The sequence below is a fragment of the Coregonus clupeaformis genome, chromosome 13 (assembly GCF_020615455.1).
Source record: "Coregonus clupeaformis isolate EN_2021a chromosome 13, ASM2061545v1, whole genome shotgun sequence".
Lineage (NCBI taxonomy): Eukaryota > Metazoa > Chordata > Actinopteri > Salmoniformes > Salmonidae > Coregonus > Coregonus clupeaformis.
This window is the reverse complement of record NC_059204.1, coordinates 21,183,115-21,205,158: the sequence shown is the minus strand read 5'-3', so window position 1 is coordinate 21,205,158 and position 22,044 is coordinate 21,183,115. Positions and strand designations below refer to the sequence as shown.

The 22,044-nt window shown below is 43.2% G+C and overlaps 1 protein-coding gene across 1 annotated transcript in view; it reads left to right on the top strand.

Moving 5' to 3' along the window:
* LOC121578883 (cytospin-B-like) overlaps positions 1-22,044 on the top strand; it is a 64,803-nt gene that overhangs the window by 1,471 nt on the left and 41,288 nt on the right. Inside the window, exons 3-6 of the mRNA XM_041893203.1 lie at positions 497-603; positions 806-878; positions 1,576-1,720; positions 2,759-2,861. Of these exons, the coding sequence (XP_041749137.1) occupies positions 497-603; positions 806-878; positions 1,576-1,720; positions 2,759-2,861 (428 nt within the window). The remainder of the gene's footprint in view (positions 1-496; positions 604-805; positions 879-1,575; positions 1,721-2,758; positions 2,862-22,044) is intronic.

Genomic DNA, 22,044 nt, shown 5'->3' with positions numbered 1-22,044 from the left:
GGCAAAGGTGGCTACCGGTTTCGGCCGTGAGCTTTACAGCGCCCTGCTCCATACTCACCGCTTCCCGGGGCCGAGGACTTAGTACACGGGTGCTCCCGAGTGGCGCAGCGGTCTAAGGCACTGCATCTCAGTGCTTGAGGTGTCACTACAGACCCCCTGGTTCGATTTCAGGCTGTATCACAACCGGCCGTGATTGGGAGTCCCATAGGGTGGCGCACAATTGGCCCAGCGTCGTCTGGGTTTGGCCGGTGTAGGCCGTCATTGTAAATAAGAATTTGTTCTTAACTGACTTGCCTAGTTAAATAAAGGTAAAATAAATAAATAAATAAAACCTTAGAGGTCTGTTTGCTTAACAGGGTGTAAAAGATTCAGTCATAGGAGTCCATGGGACATAATCATGGAATACGGTATCAATTAATCACTTCCTCTTTCACTTTCCACTTAAATGTCCACCCTGTGGCGTGGCTAATGTACACTCATGTGTTGGGCATTGCAGATGGACCTGGGCCTGGACACACAGTACAGATGCACTCCTCACCTAGAAGCCTTGTAAGTGGGATCCCTGTCCGCACAGCACCTGCAGCTGCTGTCTCCCCCATTCAGGTACAGTACCTCTTCAGTATGGACTACAATATCAACCAATGTGTTATAACTGTTTGTTACCGAATTATAAATGATCTATAAACTAATAATTAACCATTTATAAACTAGCTACTTAATACCTTTATAAAGCCATTGAGTAAAGTATGTGTGGGACATGAATAGGACATGACATTAAAAGTCTGTTTTGTTTTGGTTTGTATAGAGGCATTCGTCTATCAAACCACTCTCAAAGACACTGGAGAAAAGGATCAACCATGGAGATTTCTCTCATCCAGGTAAGTGACAGACTCTGTGGAAAAGGCAAGTACAGATGTACAGTATGATCTTAATTTGAGCCTGTTTGCTATAGCAGGAAAATAATCCTGCAGCAATAGGAAATGTAAATAATTATGGGGATTATAATTAATGGACATTTTGTAGGGGTTGATACATTGTAAATTAGGGCAAATCAAGTCTGAAATGTAAAGTGGAAGTTACAAACTTTAGAAGCCTTTTTAAACCTTGAATACACTACAAGTTTGCATTTCCTGCTGTGCAGGAAAATTCTCATCAACAAAAGAGTGATCAAATTAAGATCCTACATCTGTAGAAACAGTATCAGAGTATAAATCTAACTAACTAATCCTGCAAACAGCAGTCCCATCCTTTTGTATTCTGATGAAGTGCATTGTGACCGAACATTAGCATTGAATTACTCATTGCTCTGACCAAGGATTGGCCAATGACTCAAACTCAAATGTCTACTCTGATTAGCCTAGTTTTTTTGTTAAGTTGAAACAATGCATGTTTAGTTGGAACTACAGCTGCATTATGTTACTTTGGTCTTGTTCTATGATGTTCAGATCAGTAGTATTCTATGGGCCATAGAGATTTCAGGGGGAGGGAGAGAACTTGGCCTTCCTGTGAAATATGTGCTGTATCTCACTGTCCACGTCTCCCTTCCTCCCTGGTTCCTGATGTTGTGTTTCCTAGATAAGTATGGGGGCTCTGGGGATGAGCTGAAGCCCAACAGCCTTATGAGGAAGAGTCCTTCACTGGAGTCGGTCATCAAGTCCCCAGCAACCCTCAGCAGCTGCAGCCACTCCATGAGATACAACAGGAACAACAGCAAGCTCAGGTGGGGCCCTCCACCCTGGAGACACACTCAGAGGCACTCTGGCACAAAAACTAATACACACGTATGTACTGTACCTGTGCTTGTGCATACTTTAGCTAACAGTACTGTTCTTGCTACTACAAAGCAAAGTACAAATACAGAGAAAGTATTGTAGAGAAAGAGAGCGCACAACTACAGAAACGTTCATGTATCACCTGTAACATCATACATCACCACCGTTCTATACACATAGAGTAGATGACACTTTCTGACACACACCTTCATACACATTCATACTGATAGATCTTAACAATCATGCAGTCAGTGACAGTCATACTCAGTGACACAGTTTCAACAACATTTTCACACCTTCGATTCACTGTTAGATCAGTGATGAACTGGGAGAGGATTACAGTAGGGTCACTGAACATATCTGTATCTATCGCCTGATTGCCCCAGTTTTTACTGACTGTCATTGTTTATCTTGAGCTAATGCTAAGATGCATAACTAATGTGATTTGGGTGACCCAATGTCCTACTATTAAAATCTCATCACACACAACACACAAACACGCTAGATTGTGCATGTGAAATGTTTGTTGCTCCTTGGTATTGTTTTCTCTACAGTATGTCACATTCATACACAGGCTTTTCGACAGCAACATTTGTTAAGACAATTCCCGACTCCCCAAGCTACAGTTGTTGTAACTCACTGCATGTGTTTCATGTTGACCATGTTGCTAAGTGAGAGCAATGACCAGAGTGTCTCCTGATGTTCCCATGGCCACAGAGACTACTCTTCTCTGATTAGCTTTCATTACGACAGCCCAGGGGATCACATCAGCCCCAGGGTGTGTGTGTGTGTGTGTGTGTGTGTGTGTGTGTGTGTGTGTGTGTGTGTGTGTGTGTGTGTGTGTGTGTGCATGCACGTGTGTGTGTATATGAGGTTGATATAAGGTTGCTGGTTTTATGAGGAGACACGTCCCCACATACAGGTCAGATGTCATAACTGTTGTTTCCTTCTCCGTCCATGGCTGCCGTGTCTGTCCCTGGTGTCAGTGTGGAAAGAAAGGACCCCTTGGCTGCACTGGCGCGGGAGTATGGGGGATCTAAGAGGAACGCACTACTGAAGTGGTGCCAGAAGAAAACAGAAGGCTATCCGGTAAGGGCCCTGGGTCAGAGACTCAAATCATAACCCCATCAAATGCTCTCTATCTGTCACTGTTTCCCTCTCTCTCTCCCGCTCTCTTTCTTTCTCTCTCTATCTCTCTCTCCCCATCTCTCTATCTCTTTCTCTCTCACTCACTCTCTCTCTCTACTTTCTTGCTCACTCTTTTTCTCTTTTCCTATCTCGCCCTCTCTAGATATCAGGCACCCAAAAATTGCATACATTATAGAGGCCATACTGTGCAGTGAATGTTCCTTCAATCCAAGGTTTGGTGGGTAACACTTTAGTATAGGGAAGCCATCTTAAAGATGGTGACTTCTAAGTATTTTTTAAACCTCCCGCTTTGGGCTGGATGTGTCAATGTGTAGTTCATACAGTACATGCATAATCTATGAGCAGAATTACTGTCTTACCTCAATTAGCCACAAAATCCCTAGTTTGAAAGCAACTGTTTTTCTGGAAGCTGTGCTGTGCCAATTTTCCTAAATTTTCTCCCACGTGGGCCATGCCTCCTAGCAATTTGAGTTAAACCAATAAGCTTCAGGCCCTCACCATATGGGGAGTGACAGCTAGCAAGATGCACATGATGCACCCACAGCAGAGCGAGAGAGAGAGTAATGACGTTGTGCACATATCTGCACATATGTGACATAGTACACCATTTTCGGGGTCCACTTTCAGAACTACTGGCTAAAAAGTATACAAAAGTACCAGAGAATCCCCTTTACGGTACTATGTCCTTATTAGTCTCACATTGAGACAGCTTACTAAGAATCTCTTTGTTGTTTAACTTGCTCTTTATTAAATACTATTGTGACTAAAAATGAGGTTCTTAAAGATTGGCCAGTAACACATGACTTATAATATTTGAGGTTTTAGGCTGTTTTGACATAATAGCCTGCTGTGTTTACAGACAAACCATCGCCTCACCTGTCCTCACCGTGTGGATATAAGATGATATCATCAATGTCAGAAAATCAAAGCAAAGTGATTCAGCTCAAAGAATACAGTGGAACTGATCAAATCAAATCAAAGTTTATTGGTCACGTACACAGATTTGCAGGTGTTTTGGCAGATGCAGTTAAATGCTTATGTTACTAGCTCAAACATTGCAGTAGAATGTCTCGCAAATACAATAAAAAATACACAAATAATCAAAAGATCTAAACAAGAAATCAAGAAATAACAATCCAAGTAGAGTGAGCATGTGTGAGAATCCAGAATGTAAATATGTGGTGTGTATAGACAGTATATCATTTGGAAATAAAATGGTATGTACAGTAGTAGGTATATTAGGATAAGCTATGTTGAGAGTACAGTATATACATACACAGTGAGTAAACAACAGTATATAAACAGAATATGAGGTGACCTGCGTGCAATGACTCTATAAACATGGGGCATTAGTCTCAAGGTGCAGTACAGCGTACCAGGCGGCTAGTGACAGTGTCTAAGGTGCCGGGAGAGTACCGGGCGGTGGTCGGCTAATGGTGACTATTTAACAGTCTGATGGCCTGGAGATAGAAGCTGTTTGTCAGTCTCTCGGTCCCGGCTTTGATGCACCTGTACTGTCTCTGTCTGTAAGATGGTAGCAGGGTGAACAGACCGTGGCTCATGTGGCTGAGGTCCTTAATGATCTTCTTGGCCTTCCCTTGACACGAGTGCTGAAAGGTAGGCAGTGTGCCCTCTGTGATGCGTTGGGCTGACCACACCTCCCTCTAGAGAGCCATGCGGTTGAGGGCGGTGCAGTTGCCGTACCAGGCGGTGATGCAGCCCGACCGAATGCTCTCAATGGTGTATCTGTAGAAGTTTGTGAGTCTTAGGGGCCATGCCGAATTTCTTCAGCCACCTGAGGTTGAAGAGGCACTGTTGTGCCTTCTTCACCACGGTGTCGGTGTGGTAGGACCATTTCAAGTCCTCAGTGATGTGCTCGCCAAGGAACTTGAAGCTTTTTACCCTCTCCACTGCAGCCCTGTCAATGAGGATGGGGGCATGCTCCCTCTTCTGTCTCCTGTAGTCCACAAGTCCATGATCATCTCCTGAGTTCCATGATCACCTGATGTGTGTGTACGGAACTGGCGTGTAAATGCAAGTGTGTGTGTGTGCGCTTGCGTCCATGCGTGTGTGTGCACGTGTGTGTCTGAGTAGACATGTAAGTGTTAGTGTGCATGAGTGTGAGTATGTGTGTGTTCCCTTTCTAGGCCCTGTGTCCAACATCCTTTGCACTCACATTCACCTGGCTTAGCCTTCCGCTAATAGCCAGTTTAAGGAGCCCATTAAGCCCAGTGGGATTAGTACTGGGTCTCTGTGATGTGATCCTACATCATGTGTGAGGGCCAGTGTGCCGTGCCAGGCCAGCTAATGTCGCTAACACTCTCAGAGGGAATATTGGTTCAAGCCGGTAAACAAAAGCTAAGGAAGGGGGTTGGGGGTCTGCCTGGTCTCTGCACCATTCTGTTCTCCCTCTTAGCTACATTCCGTCGCAGTATGGGGTGTGCTAGCTAGCTTACAGTAACACCAAGTCTGCAACTGAAATAGCACCCTAGGGAAGAGGGTGCCATTTCGGACAGAGTCCAACACCACTGCTCTACTTAGCCTACTGACGACCTTGTCCAGGGGTTTGAGTTCAGTCAATTGACAGACTCCTGTACCTTGCTCGACCAAGCACAGAGCCTTAGGGCAATAAGTGTGTTAAGACAAGGTTAAAGGTGACTTTACGGCAAAACATTTCCTAGCTTTAATTACGTCTGATAAAAGGTCAGAAATTATTGGATGAGTTTTCAGATCAATAGTTCCTGTTTTCAGGATTGTGAACGTTGAGTTATCCCTCCATGCCCTCTCCCTGGCATGGGTGCACAGTGTTCCAGTGGTACTTTTTTTCATCATTCTGACTCACTGCCTGTGTTCCTAAGTCACTGCAAATCCGCTGTGATGAAAACAGCAGACCAGGAGATGAGATATCGGGTCAGCAGATAGTCTGATCTTAATAGAGACTAGTGAACGTTAGAGTAGATTAGTTTCTTCCTCAAGCACACAAAATGCATCTGAATGGGCTCTACTAAACTGTACAATGGCTGTTGTATTTGCACCTATGATCTCCTTTAACTGGGAGATGGACATGGTCCCAATCTTGATGGAGACTTGTGACTGCTTATCTGATTTCTGATTTATTGCTGAGTTTATTACAAACACAAACTGTATCTGAATGGTTCTAGCTGTGGGGTATTGGCACCTACCAGTATTCTATGATCTCCTTCTACACTCAGTGGTTCTGCTGGAGAGAATAATCTGGTTTCTGGAATGCAGTAAGAGGCTTTGGCTAATAGCTGGATGGGAATGTATTTCTGTACATGGAATGAATAACCCTTTACACTCATGGGAATTGGCCTATATGGATAGGACTAAATTGAAATGTTTCTTACAGAAGACATATAAAAAGTATATGTATAAGCATGGTAGCAATTGAAAGGGAACATTTTGGAGATTATGGGGAAATTATTAGACCAAAGTTGAGGACACAACAGTTCACCTGACACAAGACTGAATCCAAACATTACACTGTTGATTTATTTTATGTGCATTTTACATTTACTATACTTTTCCCTGCATTTGTTGATAACGACATTACTCTGGATACATTCAGTAACATGATAACAATATTCCTGTGGGGTAGGTGCAAAAAATGACAAGGGTTTGAGTGAGAGGTCTAACTGGTGTCTCCAAGTGGCCACACACCTCTCCAAAGTGTGCACAGTTCCTAAGTAATTTCAATGCACTTTTATGACTCAAAGAAGAGTCTTCAACTATAAGGTGCTTTTTTGAGCTTTCCCAGCTGTGCCGTTGAGGAACTACAGCAAGCACACTTGTAGTTGTTTTGTTTGGAACACAAATCTGCATCCCTGCCATCACACAATTACTGTTGTTGTTTACGCAATCCAAAAACGGCCCATTTAAAATCAGGTGGGCATAATTTGAAAGCTTGTTCTATTGCCAACATGACTACCTAAGTTATAAAATATGATCTTACAGTGTTAGGCTTTCACATGGGTGCACTTCAGCCACGCTCAAGGTCCTAAACGATATTATAACCGCGATCGATAATAGACAGTACTGTGCAGCCGTTTTCATTGACCTGGCCAAGGCTTTCGACTCTGTCAACCACCGCATTCTTATTGACAGACTAAATAGCCTTGGTTTCTCAAATGACTGCCTCGCCTGGTTCACCAACTACTTCTCAGATAGAGTTCAATGTGTCAAATCGGAGGGCCTGTTGTCTGGACCTATGGCAGTCTCTATGGGGGTGCCACAGGGTTCAATTCTTGGGCCGACTCTTTTCTCTGTGTATATCAATGATGTCGCTCTTGCTGCTGGTGACTCTCAGATCCACCTCTAATCAGACGACACCATTTTGTATACATCTGGCCCTTCATTGGACACTGTGTTAACAAACCTCCAAACGAGCTTCAATGCCATACAACACTCCTTCAGTAGCCTCCAACTGCTCTTAAACACTAGTAAAACTAAATGCATGCTCTTCAACCGAACGCTGCTTGCACCCGCCCACCCGACTAGAATCACTACTCTCGACGGGTCTGACCTAGAGTATGTGGACAACTACAAATACCTAGGTGTCTGGTTAGATTGTAAACTCTCCTTCCAGACTCACATTAAGAATCTCCAATCCAAAGTTAAATCTAGAATCGGTTTCCTATTTCGCAACAAAGCCTCCTTCACTCATGCTGCCAAACATGCCCTCGTAAAACTGACTATCCTACCGATCCTTGACTTCGCCGATGTCATTTACAAAATAGCCTCCAACACTCTACTCAGCAAATTGGATGTAGTCTATCACAGTGCCATCCGTTTTGTCTCCAAAGCCCCATATACTACCCACCACTGTGACCTGTACGCTCTTGTTGGCTGGTCCTCACTACATATTCGTCGCCAAACCCACTGGCTCCAGGCCATCTATAAATCACTGCTAGGCAAATCCCCGCCTTATCTTAGCTCATTGGTCACCATAGCAACACCCACCCGTAGTATGCGCTCCAGCAGGTATATCTCACTGGTCATCCCCAAAGCCAACACCTCCTTTGGCCGCCATTCCTTCCAGTTCTCTGCTGCCAATGACTGGAACAAATTGCAAAAATCTCTGAAGCTGGAGACACTTATCTCCCTCACTAACTTTAAGCATCAGTTGTCAGAGCACCTTACCGATCACTGCACCTGTACACAGCCCATCTGAAATTAGCCCGCCCAACTACCTCATCCCTATATTGTTATTTATTTTGCTCATTTGTACCCCAGTATCTCTATTTGCACATCATCTCTTGCACATCTATCATTCCAGTGTTAATACTAATTGTAATTATTTTGCACTATAGCCTATTTATTGCCTTACCTCCATAACTTGCTACATTTGCACACACTGTATATATTTTTTTTTCTGTTGTATTTTTGACTTTGTTTTGTTTTACCCCATATGTATCTCTGTGTTGTTGTTTTTATCGCACTGCTTTGCTTTATCTTGGCCAGGTCGCAGTTGTAAATGAGAACTTGTTCTCAACTGGCTTACCTGGTTAAATAAAGGTGAAATAAATAAAATAAAATAAAAAAACAAGGCAATTCATAGAGAGATCGTAATTTTTTTGCGCATAGAAAGGAGTCATGAGTGCATTCAGGTGCGTGTTCCACAGTGAACATAATTTATAGACAAACATAAGCTCATTCTGTTCAGTGAAACCCAGGCTATGATGCCATGTCATCTTGTAACTGTACATCAAACATAGTGATTTTAAACGTTGACACTGTACAGATGTAGGATCTTAATTTGATCACTCTTTTGTAGCTGAGAATTTGCAAACTTGTAGTGTATTCAAGGTTTAAAAAGTATTCTAAAGTTTGTAATTTCCACTTTCAGACTTCTAGGACCTATGAGATAAAGTAATGTATAACTTGCACTACTAAAGGAGTTATTTATATGTTACAGTGTTCTTGCAATAAGATTTATATTGGAAAAACATCCGCGCCTTGAAAATACACCTTGGAGAACATAAATCCACTATCAGACGTCAAGCTATCACCTTGCCAGTTGCTAGACACTTTATAGAACAAACTCATTCTATTAATGAATTGTGTTGCGTTGCGATGTAAAAGGTTCATCCACCACACAGAGGACGTGATTACGACAACAAATTACTCCAAAGAGAAGCCATGTGGATATATAAATACAATTCTGTATCGCCACACGGTTTAAACAAAGAACTAGATTTCACCTCCTTCCTATAGGCCCAATTTAGACTGTTTTACAAGAACACTTTCCATATCAGATTTTGCATATATTTTATGAGTCAGTCCCACATATTTATGAACGGCTGAGCCTGATGTCCTTTGTCGTAAGCTATCTCATTAATTGGTATAATGTATCCAAGTGAGCAGACACCTAAGTCAATTGATTCATGAATTGCCCTTCGTTCCCGCTCCCATACCCTATAATTCTGTATTTCTTTGTGACTAACTTGTATACAGGTAGGCCAGAAAAGCCACATCCCTGATTGGAAGATGAGTGGCAACCCTGATTAGAAGCACCTGCTGCTCATCGTTTGTTCCCTACAAATGCTGTTTTGAATTAAAATACAATTGTACCTACACACTAAAGAAGGCTGCAAAGCAGAAATGTCTGTGTACACTATCCCTGATGCAGTGAAGATAATAACAAAATCAAAAAATGAAGCAAGTTTTATGCAACATCTTTTTGAGTGCAGACCCATTACACCTTTTGTTTGTCAGAATTTGAGGGTTTTACGCACCAGCCAAGCTTCTGGGAGAGCACGATGGTCCCCTTTTGATCACTTTAAAATGTCAGACTTGATTTGCCCTAACTAAAAATGGATTAACCCCTAAACAAAATGTGCATGAATTATAATAATTCACATTTCCTGTTGCTGCAGGATTATTTTCCTGCAGGATTATTTTCCTGCTGTAGCAAACTGGTTCAAATTAAGATCCTACATCTGTATATGACATGAGTTTTAAGATATGGAAATGTGAAGTGCACATATAGACTCACGGGTGTTTGGCTTGCTTGACATCAAAGCAGTATTTATTATAATCCTCAATGTCTCATCTTTTAAAATACATTGAGTCCTCTTAATTTACAGATTTCCCTCACTCAGACAACAAAACATTTGCAAAAGTTGCCCAATTAGCGGGAGGGATGGCGGGCAACTTCTTGTCGCGCAGGGTGCTCGAATTCAGAACGGCTGTCAGTCAAAACCCATACAGAGCTGTGAAGCGGAGACCCAGAGCTCTGACATCATGTATAGCATGTTACTGTGCAGCCACTGCGTTCCAATTTACGCGCTTATCAGTGTCCAAATCTGCCATTTTCAACCCGTATACGGGTACGAGTGTAAAGGGTTAACATTGAGTGTTGCATAATTCTGCAGAAACATCTATGTTTTTGTGTCAGGACAACAGCCATCCATGTCTAAATCATTCATTCATTGATTCATTCATTGATTAATTTGATGTCTTCGGCGTCATTTTCAAATTCTAAAATTACATTCCAGTACTAGGAACGGACATGGCCACGGGCCTCCTCTGAGCACATGGTGGTCTGCCTGGTGAAAGGAAAAGGTTACTGCTGGAGCTGTGCCACAAATGAAGCTTAATATCAGGCCAGTAAAGGTCAGAGCAGACAACCAACGGTGTTCCACCATCATGGCCGACTGGCCCTGGTCCAACAGAAGCCCACTAATTACCTGCTAATGTCTGGAGACACACAGTCCTGTCACTGTCAAACACCTCTCCTTAAGGCTGCTGGCTAGCCAGGCTGAGGCAACTGTGTTGATAGTGTTACACAGAACTGGAGGTTGGGCAGTTGAGATCACCCTCCTCTTTCTACCTGTTATGATGAGTTTCTCGGGTATCAAGTTGGTACCTATTAAATATTAAATGAACTTCCCAGCTAAGTGTTAAATATCTCCTTGCATCATGAATTACTTGATACCCTAGAAACTCATCATAACACTACCTAACCGTCATTCTGGTTTGATAAAGGTTAGAGGGGGTTTATAAACCTTTCAACAGATTCTGATTCCCAGATCCCAAACTGTAACTTTAAAGGTTAGTGGGGTTTATACCTTTCAGTTTCAACAGATTCCAGTGTATTGTTCTGTAGGATACCTCTTTTGCTCCATTTAGTAAGGTGGGTCTTGAGGTGATATTTCCCTACTAACAGGACTAAAAGCTGTAATTCATGTTGTCAGGGTTGGAGAGGTAATGTAATGGGGATATAATTAACCGTCACTTTGAAGAGGCCATATTTGACTAGCCCTGTAGGAATATTGAATCTGCTGTGTGTGTCAAATCAAATCAAATTATATTTGCCACATGCGCCGAATACAACAGGTGTAGACATTACAGTGAAATGCTTACTTACAAGCCCTTAACCAACAATGCATTGTATTTTTAAAGAATAAAAGCAAATAACTAAAGAGCAGCAGTAAAATAACAGTAGGAAGGCTATATACAGGGGGGTACCGGTGCAGAGTGCGTGTGCGTGCGCGTGTCCTCTCCGCTGCACGGTTCATCTGAGGTAGGTGTCAGAAACTGTCGTCATATATAATCTCATCTGTCTGTGGAGCCAGAATGGCCTCTCTCTCAGACAGCCCCTCCCCCTGGCCAGAGTGGAAGAGAGGGGTCAGCTCTCTCTCTCAGACAGCCCCTCCCCCTGGCCAGAGTGGAAGAGAGGGGTCAGCTCTCTCTCTCAGACAGGCCCTCCCCCTGGCCAGAGTGGAAGAGAGGGGTCAGCTCTCTCTCTCAGACAGCCCCTCCCCCTGGCCAGAGTGGAAGAGAGGGGTCAGCTCTCTCTCTCAGACAGCCCCTCCCCCTGGCCAGAGTGGAAGAGAGGGGTCAGCTCTCTCTCTCAGACAGCCCCTCCCCCTGGCCAGAGTGGACGGGAGGGGTCAGCTCTCTCTCTCAGACAGCCCCTCCCCCTGGCCAGAGTGGACGGGAGGGGTCAGTTATTATTATACCACAGCCGTATTGTTATAAGGCCTGTGGTCAAACAAGACTCTAATTAAACTGAGATGGAGAAACAGGCACCACTGTAATCAAGAGGGGGATTATTTCCCTTCTAAAATGAAAACCACTGTGTGTCCCAAGTGGCACCATATTCCCTATAGTGCACTACTTTTGACCATAGCCCTATGGGCCCTGGTCAAAAGTAGGAAATAGAGAATAGAGTGCTATTTGGGACGCATCCTATGAAGCTCTATTCCTTTTGGGGATGCAGAGCCTTATTACAACCATTTACTGTGGTCAATAATAATTACTGGGATAGGTTACATTTAATATGCTAGGATTTGATTTAGTAGCTACTGTATTATATCACATAGCATAATAAATCCAGGGTCATTAGTGATCACGATGAAGGGCTAACTTGGCTAATATGTGTTTGATTTTGAACACCATCCTCCTGTGATCCTGTCACATACAAACTAAAAGAGGATGGCAGATTTAATGCAGTTTTTGATGTTGAAAAACAAATGCCACTGTGTAAAAGCGAAAATAAGTTTAAGAAATGTTTGCAAATGTATTAAAAATGAAATAAATTACTTACACTGTATGAATGAATGAATTAGGTAATTCATTAATTACATTTTATTTTCGTGTCAAATCGCCAGTTGGCAACCCATCCCTTATGGGATTAATTGACACATAAACAAACATTACAATAATTCAGACGGATTACCAGGACGTGTACTCCGAGCATGTGCTGACCAACTGGCAAGTGTCTTCACTGACATTTTCAACATGTCCCTGACTGAGTCTGTAATACCAACATGTTTCAAGCAGACCACCATAGTCCCCGTGCCCAAGAACTCTAAGATAACCTGCCTAAATGACTACCGACCCGTAGCACTGACGTCTGTAGCCATGAAGTGCTTTGAAAGACTGGTCATGGCTCACATCAACAGCATAATCCCAGAAACCCTAGACCCACTCCAATTTGCATACCGCCCCAACAGATCCACAGATGATGCAATCTCTATCGCACTCCACACTGCCCTTTCCCACCTGGACAAGAGGAACACCTACGTGAGAATGCTATTCATTGACTACAGCTCAGCATTCAACACCATAGTGCCCTCTAAGCTCATCACTAAGCTAAGGATCCTGGGACTAAACACCTCCCTCTGCAACTGGATCCTGGACTTCCTGACGGGCCGCCCCAGGTGGTAAGGGTAGGTAACAACACATCTGCCACACTGATCCTCAACACGGGGGCCCCTCAGGGTGCGTGCTCAGTCCCCCTCCTGTACTCTCTGTTCACCCATGACTGCATGGCCAGGCACGACTCCAACACCATCATTAAGTTTGCCGACGACACAACAGTGGTAGGCCTGATCACCGACAACGATGAGACAGCCTATAGGGAGGAGGTCAGAGATCTGGCCGTGTGGTGCCAGGACAACAACCTCTCCCTCAACGTGACCAAGAGGACTGAGCACGCCCCCATTCTCATCGACGGGGCTGTAGTGGAACAGGTTGAGAGCTTCAAGTTCCTTGGTGTCCACATCACCAACGAACTATCATGGTCCAAACACACCAAGACAGTCGTGAAGAGGGCACGACAAAGCCTATTCCCCCTCAGGAGACTAAAAAGATTTGGCATGGGTCCTCAGATCCTCAAAAAATTCTACAGCTGCACCATCGAGAGCATCCTGACTGGTTGCATCACCGCCTGGTATGGCAACTGCTTGGCCTCTGACCGCAAGGCACTACAGAGGGTAGTGCGTACGGCCCAGTACATCACTGGGGCAAAGCTCCCTGCCATCCAGGACCTCTATACCAGGCGGTGTCAGAGGAAGGCCCTCAAAATTGTCAAAGACTCCAGCCACCCTAGTCATAGACTGTTCTCTCTGCTACCGCACGGCAAGCGGTACCCGGAGTGCCAAGTCTAGGTCCAAAAGACTTCTCAACAGCTTCTACCCCCAAGCCATAAGACTCCTGAACAGCTAATCATGGCTACCCGGACTATTTGCACTGCCCCCCACCCCATCCTTTTTACGCTGCTGCTACTCTGTTAAGTATTTATGCATAGTCACTTTAACTCTACCCACATGTACATATTACCTCAACTACCTCAACTAGCCGGTGCCCCCGCACATTGACTATGCTACGGTACCCCCCTGTATATATGCCTCCCTACTGTCACTTTATTTTACTGTATATATAGCCTCCCTACTGTCACTTTATTTTACTTCTGCTCCTTTTTTCTCAACACTTTTTTGTTGTTGTTTTATTCTTACTTTTTTGTTTAAAATAAATGCACTGTTGGTTAAGGGCTGTAAGTAAGCATTTCACTGTAATGTCTGCACCTGTTGTATTCGGCGCATGTGACCAATAAAATTTGATTTGATTTGATTTGATTTGATTCACTGTGATAATTCAGTGATAGTTCTTCTTCCGGTGTTCTCTGCAGTGCGCATCGCATAAAGAGTTGACATTTTTTTTGATAAAAATCAATACATAATAGTAAATAAGGTTATCCAAACAATAATTATATCCCTAGAGCAGTAGAAAAATATACATACATACAGTACCAGTCAAAAGTTTGGACACACCTACTCATTCAAGGGTTTTTCTTTATTTTTACTATTTTCTACATTGTAGAATAATAGTGAAGACATCAAAACTATGAAATAACACATATGGAATCATGTAGTAACCAAAAAAGTGTTAAACAAATCAAAATATATTTTATATTTGCAATTCCTCAAATAGCCACCCTTTGCCTTTATGACAGCTTTGCACGCTCTTGGCATTCTCTCAACCAGCTTCACCTGGAATGCTTTTCCAAAAGTCTTGAAGGAGTTCCCACATATGCTGAGCATTTGTTGGATGCTTTTCCTTCACTCTGCCGTCCGACTCATCCCAAACCATCTCAATTGGGTTGAGGTCGGGGGATTGTGGAGGTCAGGTCATTTGATGCAGCACTCCATCACTCTCCTTCTTGGTAAAATAGCCCTTACACAGCCTGGAGGTGTGTTGGGTCATTGTCCTGTTGAAAAACAAATGATAGACCCACTAAGCCCAAACCAGATGGGATGGCGTATCGCTGCAGAATGCTGTGGTAGCCATGCTGGTTAAGTGTGCCTTGAATTCTAAATAAATGACAGACAGTGTCACCAGCAAAGCACCCCTACACTATAACACCTCCTCCTCCATGCTTTACGGTGGGAACTACACATGCAGAGATCATCCGTTCACCCACACCGTGTCTCACAAAGACACGGCGGTTGTAACCAGAAATCTCAAATTTGGACTCCAGACCAAAGGACAAATTTCCACCAGTCTAATGTCCATTGCTCGTGTTTCTTGGCCCAAGCAGGTCTCTTCTTATTATTGTTGTCCTTTAGTAGTGGTTTATTTGCAGCAATTCAACCATGAAGTCCTGATTCACACAGTCCCCTCTGAACAATTGATGTTGAGTTGTGTCTGTGACTTGAACTCTGTGAAGCATTTATTTGGGCTGCAATTTCTGAGGCTGGTAACTCTAATGAACTTATCCTCTGCAGCAGAGGTAACTCTGGGTATTCCATTCCTGTGGATGTCCTCATGAGAGCCAGTTTCATCATAGTGCTTGATTGTTTTTGCGACTGTACTTGAAGAAACTTTCAAAGTTCTTGAAATGTTCCGTATTGACTGACCTTCATGTCTGAAAGTAATGATGGACTGTCATTTCTCTTTACTTATTTGAGCTGTTCTTGCCATCATATGGACTTGGTCTTTTACCAAATAGGGCTATCTTCTGTATACCCCCCTACCTTGTCACAACACAACTGATTGGCTCAAACGCATTAAGAAGGAAAGACATTCGACAAATTAACTTTTAAGAAGGCACACCTGTTAATTGAAATGCATTCCAGGTACCTACCTCATGAAGCTGGTTGAGAGAATACCAAGAGTGTGCAAAGCTGTCATCAAGGCAAAGGGTGGCTATTTGAAGAATCTCAAATATAAAACATATTTTGATTTGTTTAACACTTTTTTGGTTACTACATGATTCCATATGTGTTATTTCATAGTTTTGATGTCTTTACTATTATTCTACAATGTAAAAAATAGTAAAAATAAAGAAAACCCCTTGAATGAGTAGGTGTGTCCAAACTTTTGACTGGTAGTGTATATACAGACACATGCATACATACAGTTGAAGTCGGAAGTTCACATACCCTTAGGTTGGAGTCATTAAAACTTGTTTTTCAACCACTCCACAAATGTCTTGTTAACAAAATATAGTTTTGGCAAGTCGGTTAGGACATCTACTTTGTGCATGACACAAGTCATTTTTCCAACAATTGTTTACAGACAGATTATTTCACTTATAATTCACTGTATCACAATTCCAGTGGTCAGAAGTTTACATACACTAAGTTGACTGTGCCTTTAAACAGCTTGGAAAATTCCAGAAAATGATGTCATGGCTTTAGAAGCTTCTGATAGCCTAATTGACATCATTTGAATCAATTGGAGGTGTACCTGTGGATGTATTTCAAGGCCTACCTTCAAACTCAGTGCCTCTTTGCTTGACATCATGGGAAAATCAAAATAAATCAGCCAAGACCTCAGAAAACTAATTGTAGACCTCCACAAGTCTGGTTCATCCTTGGGAGCAATTTCCAAATGCCTGAAGGTACCACATTCATCTGTACAAACAATAGTGCGTAAGTATAAACACCATGGGACCACGCAGCCGTCATACCGCTCAGGAAGGAGACGCGTTCTGTATCCTACAGATGAACGTACTTTGGTGCGAATAGTGCAAATCAATCCCAGAACAACAGCAAAGGACCTTGTGAAGATGCTGGAGGAAACAGGTACAAAAGTATCTATATCCACGGTAAAACCAGTCCTATATCGACATAACCTGAAAGGCCGCTCAGCAAGGAAGAAGCCACTGCTCCAAAACCACCATAAAAAAGCCAGACTACTTTTTACAATTGCACATGGGGACAAAGATCGTACTTTTTTGAGAAATGTCCTCTGGTCTGATGAAACAAAAATATAACCGTTTGGCCATAATGACCATCGTTATGTTTGGAGGAAAAAGGGGGAAGCCGAAGAACACCATCCCAACTGTGAAGTACGGGGGTGGCAGCATCATGCTGTGGGGGTGATTTGCTGCAGGAGGGACTGGTGCACTTCACAAAATAGATGGCATCATGATGAAGGAAAATTATGTGGATATATTGAAGCAACATCTCAAGACATCAGTCAGGAAGTTAAAGCTTGGTCGCAAATGGGTCTTCCAAATGGACAATGACCCCAAGCATACTTCCAAAGTTGTGGCAAAATGGCATAAGGACAACAAAGTCAAGGTATTGGAGTGGTCAGCACAAATTCACCCAACTTATTGTGGGAAGCTTGTGGAAGGCTACCCGAACCGTTTGACCCAAGTTAAACAATTTAAAGGCAATGCTACCAAATACTAATTGAGTGTATGTAAACTTCTGACCCACTGGGAATGTGATGAAAGAAATAAAAGCTAAAATAAATCATTCTCTCAACTATTATTCTGACATTTCACATTCTTAAAATAAAGTGGTGATCCTAACTGACCTAAGACAGGGAATTTTTACTAGAATTAAATGTCAGGAATTGTGAAAAACTGAGTTTTAATTTATTTGGCTAAGGTGTATGTAAACTTCCGACTGTACATACATTCATACATAACATATACAGAAAAATAAATACAGAAAAATTAAACAGAAGGCATTTGTATGTAAATGTGATATTTCCTTTTCAACATTTTCTAAAAACCAGTTTTTGCTCTGTAATTATGGGGTATTGTGTGTAGATTGATGAGGGGGAAAAAATGATTTAGTCCGTTTTAGTAACGTAACAAAATGTGGAAAAAAGTCAAGGGGTCTGAATACTTTCCAAATGCACTGTATGTGTTGATATACCCGTACATCCCACCTGAGCCCTCTCCCCTTATATGGAGCAGTGATGATGGCCTGGCCATGGCCAATGTTCGCCTATGCATGCGCCCACTCAGGTGATGCGTGCTTGCCTGCGTGCGTGGGTGTTTGTCAACGGCTCGTGCCACTGGCCATACTCTGACGACTAACAAGGTCAACCGTTGAGAGAGTTACCGGTAAACGTGGTAAACAACACACACACTGACGTGAGAGCTTGAGGTGGCCGTGCTGTCGCCATGGTGATGAAGAGATCAAAACCCCCCAGGGTAGAGGGGGGAGAAGGGGTAAACGCAACACTGTGGTAATGTGACCAAGATTAGTACACACACACACACACACACACACACACAAACGTACAAACACACACTGGGACCTGAAGGATGTTCTCCATTGGTGTGTGTCAACATCTGGAGGCGAGGAGTGTGCTGGATGGGACTGCTGTCAGCACATCTCAAATGTCAGCTTCTCAGAAGAGACGATCGATCAGCAAATACCTTAAGGAGGCTCTGATTGACTAGGCCCTGTGGGAGCTAGCTAGCCTTTCTGAGTGGAGGAAAGGAGAGGGTTTGCTCTCACAGGAAATCAACATTCACTGTTTGTGGAGCTCACACAGACACGCACGTCCACATGCACGTCAAACAGAGCTGATCATACTTATATTCCTCGGTCAAAGGCGATGCAGAAGACATTATCATCATGACAAATGATCTGTTTGAATGACAATTCAATTATCTCAGTTGAACTGAAATCCACTGCTTGTCACAGACAGTTAATCACTTTCAATACAGTCTTTTAAAACAAAAGGTTTCATTCTGATAGCCTTTTAGAACCTGCTCTGGTTTCCCAAGGATTTTTATCACAGTAGTCTTTGATGTTGTTTGGGTCAGCAGCTCAGACAGCGAGTTATTCAATTAATCAAAACATAAAAATAAAAGCCTTGTTTATTGTTTAGGATGGGAACAATGAGGAGAAGGCAAACAGAATGGCCTGGCTGGGAGTCTCAGTCTGGGCTGGACATAACAGAACACAGGCTCAGCTGAGACACACTGAGGAGATCGGCCCCCCTCGGTCATCCGGCCCTCTCTGAGAAACAAACACCCCTGCATGGGCTGGAGGGAAAGGGGAGGGGGCAAGAGGGTGAGCTAGGACCCCCAGCGGGGTGAGGAAGAGGGAAGAGGCTTGATATACCCTCATATTAGTCTTCAAGACTGAAGTTTAAATAGTGGGAAATGTCTTCTTTGAAAATGCACTGATGTACTTGTATTGCATTGGATGCTGCAGATGCATTGGTTAAAATGCATCACTTTCCCTACTACATCATTACTATGTATATGGCAGATACATATTTCCTCAACCAAATTCAAACTGACACAAAGGCCATAGTATCCCTGTATCCTATTTGACTTCTGCCACTCTTCTTAACACCCCACTAAGAGAGAGACAGAGAGAGAGAGAGAGAGAAAGAGAGAGAGAGAGAGAGAGAGATGGCGCCGACAGACATGGCAGCTCTGCTTCTAGCTCCTAAGCAACTTTGCAGTAAATACATTTTTGTGTGTTACATTATTAGGCCAGAATTGTTTTTGTGTTAATACAGCCGGAAATCACTTTTGGATATCAGAGCGGCGGTAACTTACCAGCATTACGACCAGAAATACGACTTTCCAGAATTGGATCCTTTGTTCGTACCCCCCCCAGAGCAATTGAACTTATCCCAGATGCTGCTCCAAGACGCCACCGGCAGAGAAGAGGTATTCGGAGTGGACTTCTAGTCTGACTCAGGAGGCGTGCACACCATCCACCACTTCCGAGTATTTTACTCGCTAATGTGCAGTCCCTGGACAATAAAGTAGACAAGCTCAGGGCGAGGATCTCCTTCCAGAGAGACATCAGGGACTGTAACATACTCTGTTTCATGAAATCATGGCTCTCTCCGGATATACTGTCCCTGTCCGTACAGCCAGCTGGGTTCTCAGTACATCGCACAGACAGGAATAAAAAACTCTCCGGGAAGAAGAAAGGCGGTGGTGTATGTTTCGTGATTAACTAATCATGGTGTGATTGTGATTACGTACAGGAACTCAGGTCCTGTTGTTCACCCAACCTAGAATATCTCACAATCAAATGTTAACCGGATTACCTCCCAAGAGAATTATCTTCGGTTATAGTCACAGCCATTGTTATGATGTCATGTCATAGTGTTGTGGGAACCAGGTTAAATTTAGTAGGTAAGTGATTCTGGGCACCGCACAGTCTGAATACCAAGGATTCCATTATGTTGAGGGAGTTTACTGAGGTTTATCTTAGAATGATTGATGGACATGATATACTGACTTGGGGTACAAGGTAATAACATCAAAGAAGGGAGTGCCCACTGAGGGTTAACAGATGTTGTTGAAGAAACGTGTAACTGAAGGTATATAAACTGAGATATCGACTGGCAAGAGGCGAAGCACGTGCCTTTTGTTAGATGAACCCGATACCGAATATTCAATATTTGTATGAACTCTCCATCTAAGTGTTAAATATCTTCTTGCACCATGAATTACTTGATACCTGAGAAACTCATCATAACAGCCGTGTATATTCCCCCTCAAGCCGATACCACAACGGCCCTCAAGGAACTCCACTGGACTTTGTGCAAACTGGAAACCACATATCCTGAGGCCACATTTATTGTACCTGGGGATTTTAACAAAGCAAATTTGAGGAAAACGCTACCGAAGATCTGTCAACACATTGCCTGTAGTACTCGCGCTACAAAAACTCTCAACCATTGTTACTCTCCCTTCCGGGATGGCTACAAGGCCCTCCCCCGCCCTCCCTTCGGCAAATGAGATCACGACTCCACTCTGCTCCTCCCTTCCTATAGGCAGGAACTTAAACAGGAAGTATCCGTGCTAAGGTCTATTCAACGCTTGTCTGACCAATCAGAATCCATGCTTCAAGATTGTTTTGATCACGCAGACTGGGATATGTTCCGGGTTGCCTCTGAGAATAACATTGACGTATACACGGACACGGTGACTGAGTTCATCAGGAAGTGTATAGGGCAGGGGTGTCAAACTCATTTTAGCTCAGGGGCCACATGGAGGAAAATCTATTCCCAAGTGGGCCGGACCGGAAAAATCATGGTATATATAACTTAAAAACAACAACTTCAGATTGTTTTCTTTGTTTTAATACGATCAACATACAACATAAAGCTGGAGCCTGAGGACAGTGTGTCCAAAATAGTACAAGCACAACATCACTATTAATCATAAAACACGTCAAGTTTATTTGAAAATTCTAAAGAAAAAGAACACAAACACACAATGCCTCAGTGATTAACAGAACTGTTTCACAGATCACAGAACTATATCAGGGGGTCATTTCTCAGGCAGAAATGTAGATAAAAAGAATGAAATCCTGTTCCCCAAACAAGTGCAAGAACCACAGAGTCAAGAATAGGTTAAATATACAAATAAAATAAAATCAATTAAAAACAATAGCACATCAACATAAAAACATATAAACATAAAGCTGGAGCCTGAGGACAGTGTGTCCAAAAGCACAACATCACTATTAATCATAAAACACCTCAAGTTATTTGAAAGTTCTGAGGACAAAGAACACACAAACACACAATGCCTCAGTGATTCACAGAAGTATATCACAGATCACAGAACTATATCAGGGTGTCTCATGTAGCACTTTAAGTGGGGGTTGCATAGTTTATTTGACTCCTGATACCTGGCATCTTTTAGCTTTCACCAGCGCATCAATATCAGGCGTCACATCCTGAGTGGCAGCCAACTTCAGGATGTGATTCAAGTGCTTGTGCGTGAGCCTTGAGCTTTCTCTCTGAACTTTGTCACAACGCCTGCTTTTTTCCCGATCATTGAGGGCGCACCATCTGTAGCCAGGCTGACAGCGCGGGACCAGTCCACTCCGACCCTGTCCAGCACGCCGACGAGTGCGGTAAAAATATCAGCTGCTGTCGTTGTATCTGTCATCAGCACCAACTCCACGAACTCCTCGGTGACGGTCAATGTGTCATCAACTCCGCGGATGAAAATGGCCAGTTGTGCAACATCTGTAATGTCCGTGCTTTCATCAATTGCAACCGAAAACGCAATAAATGACTTTACTTTTTGCTTCAACTGGCTGTCCAAATCCACTGAAAGATCGGAAATCCTGTCTGC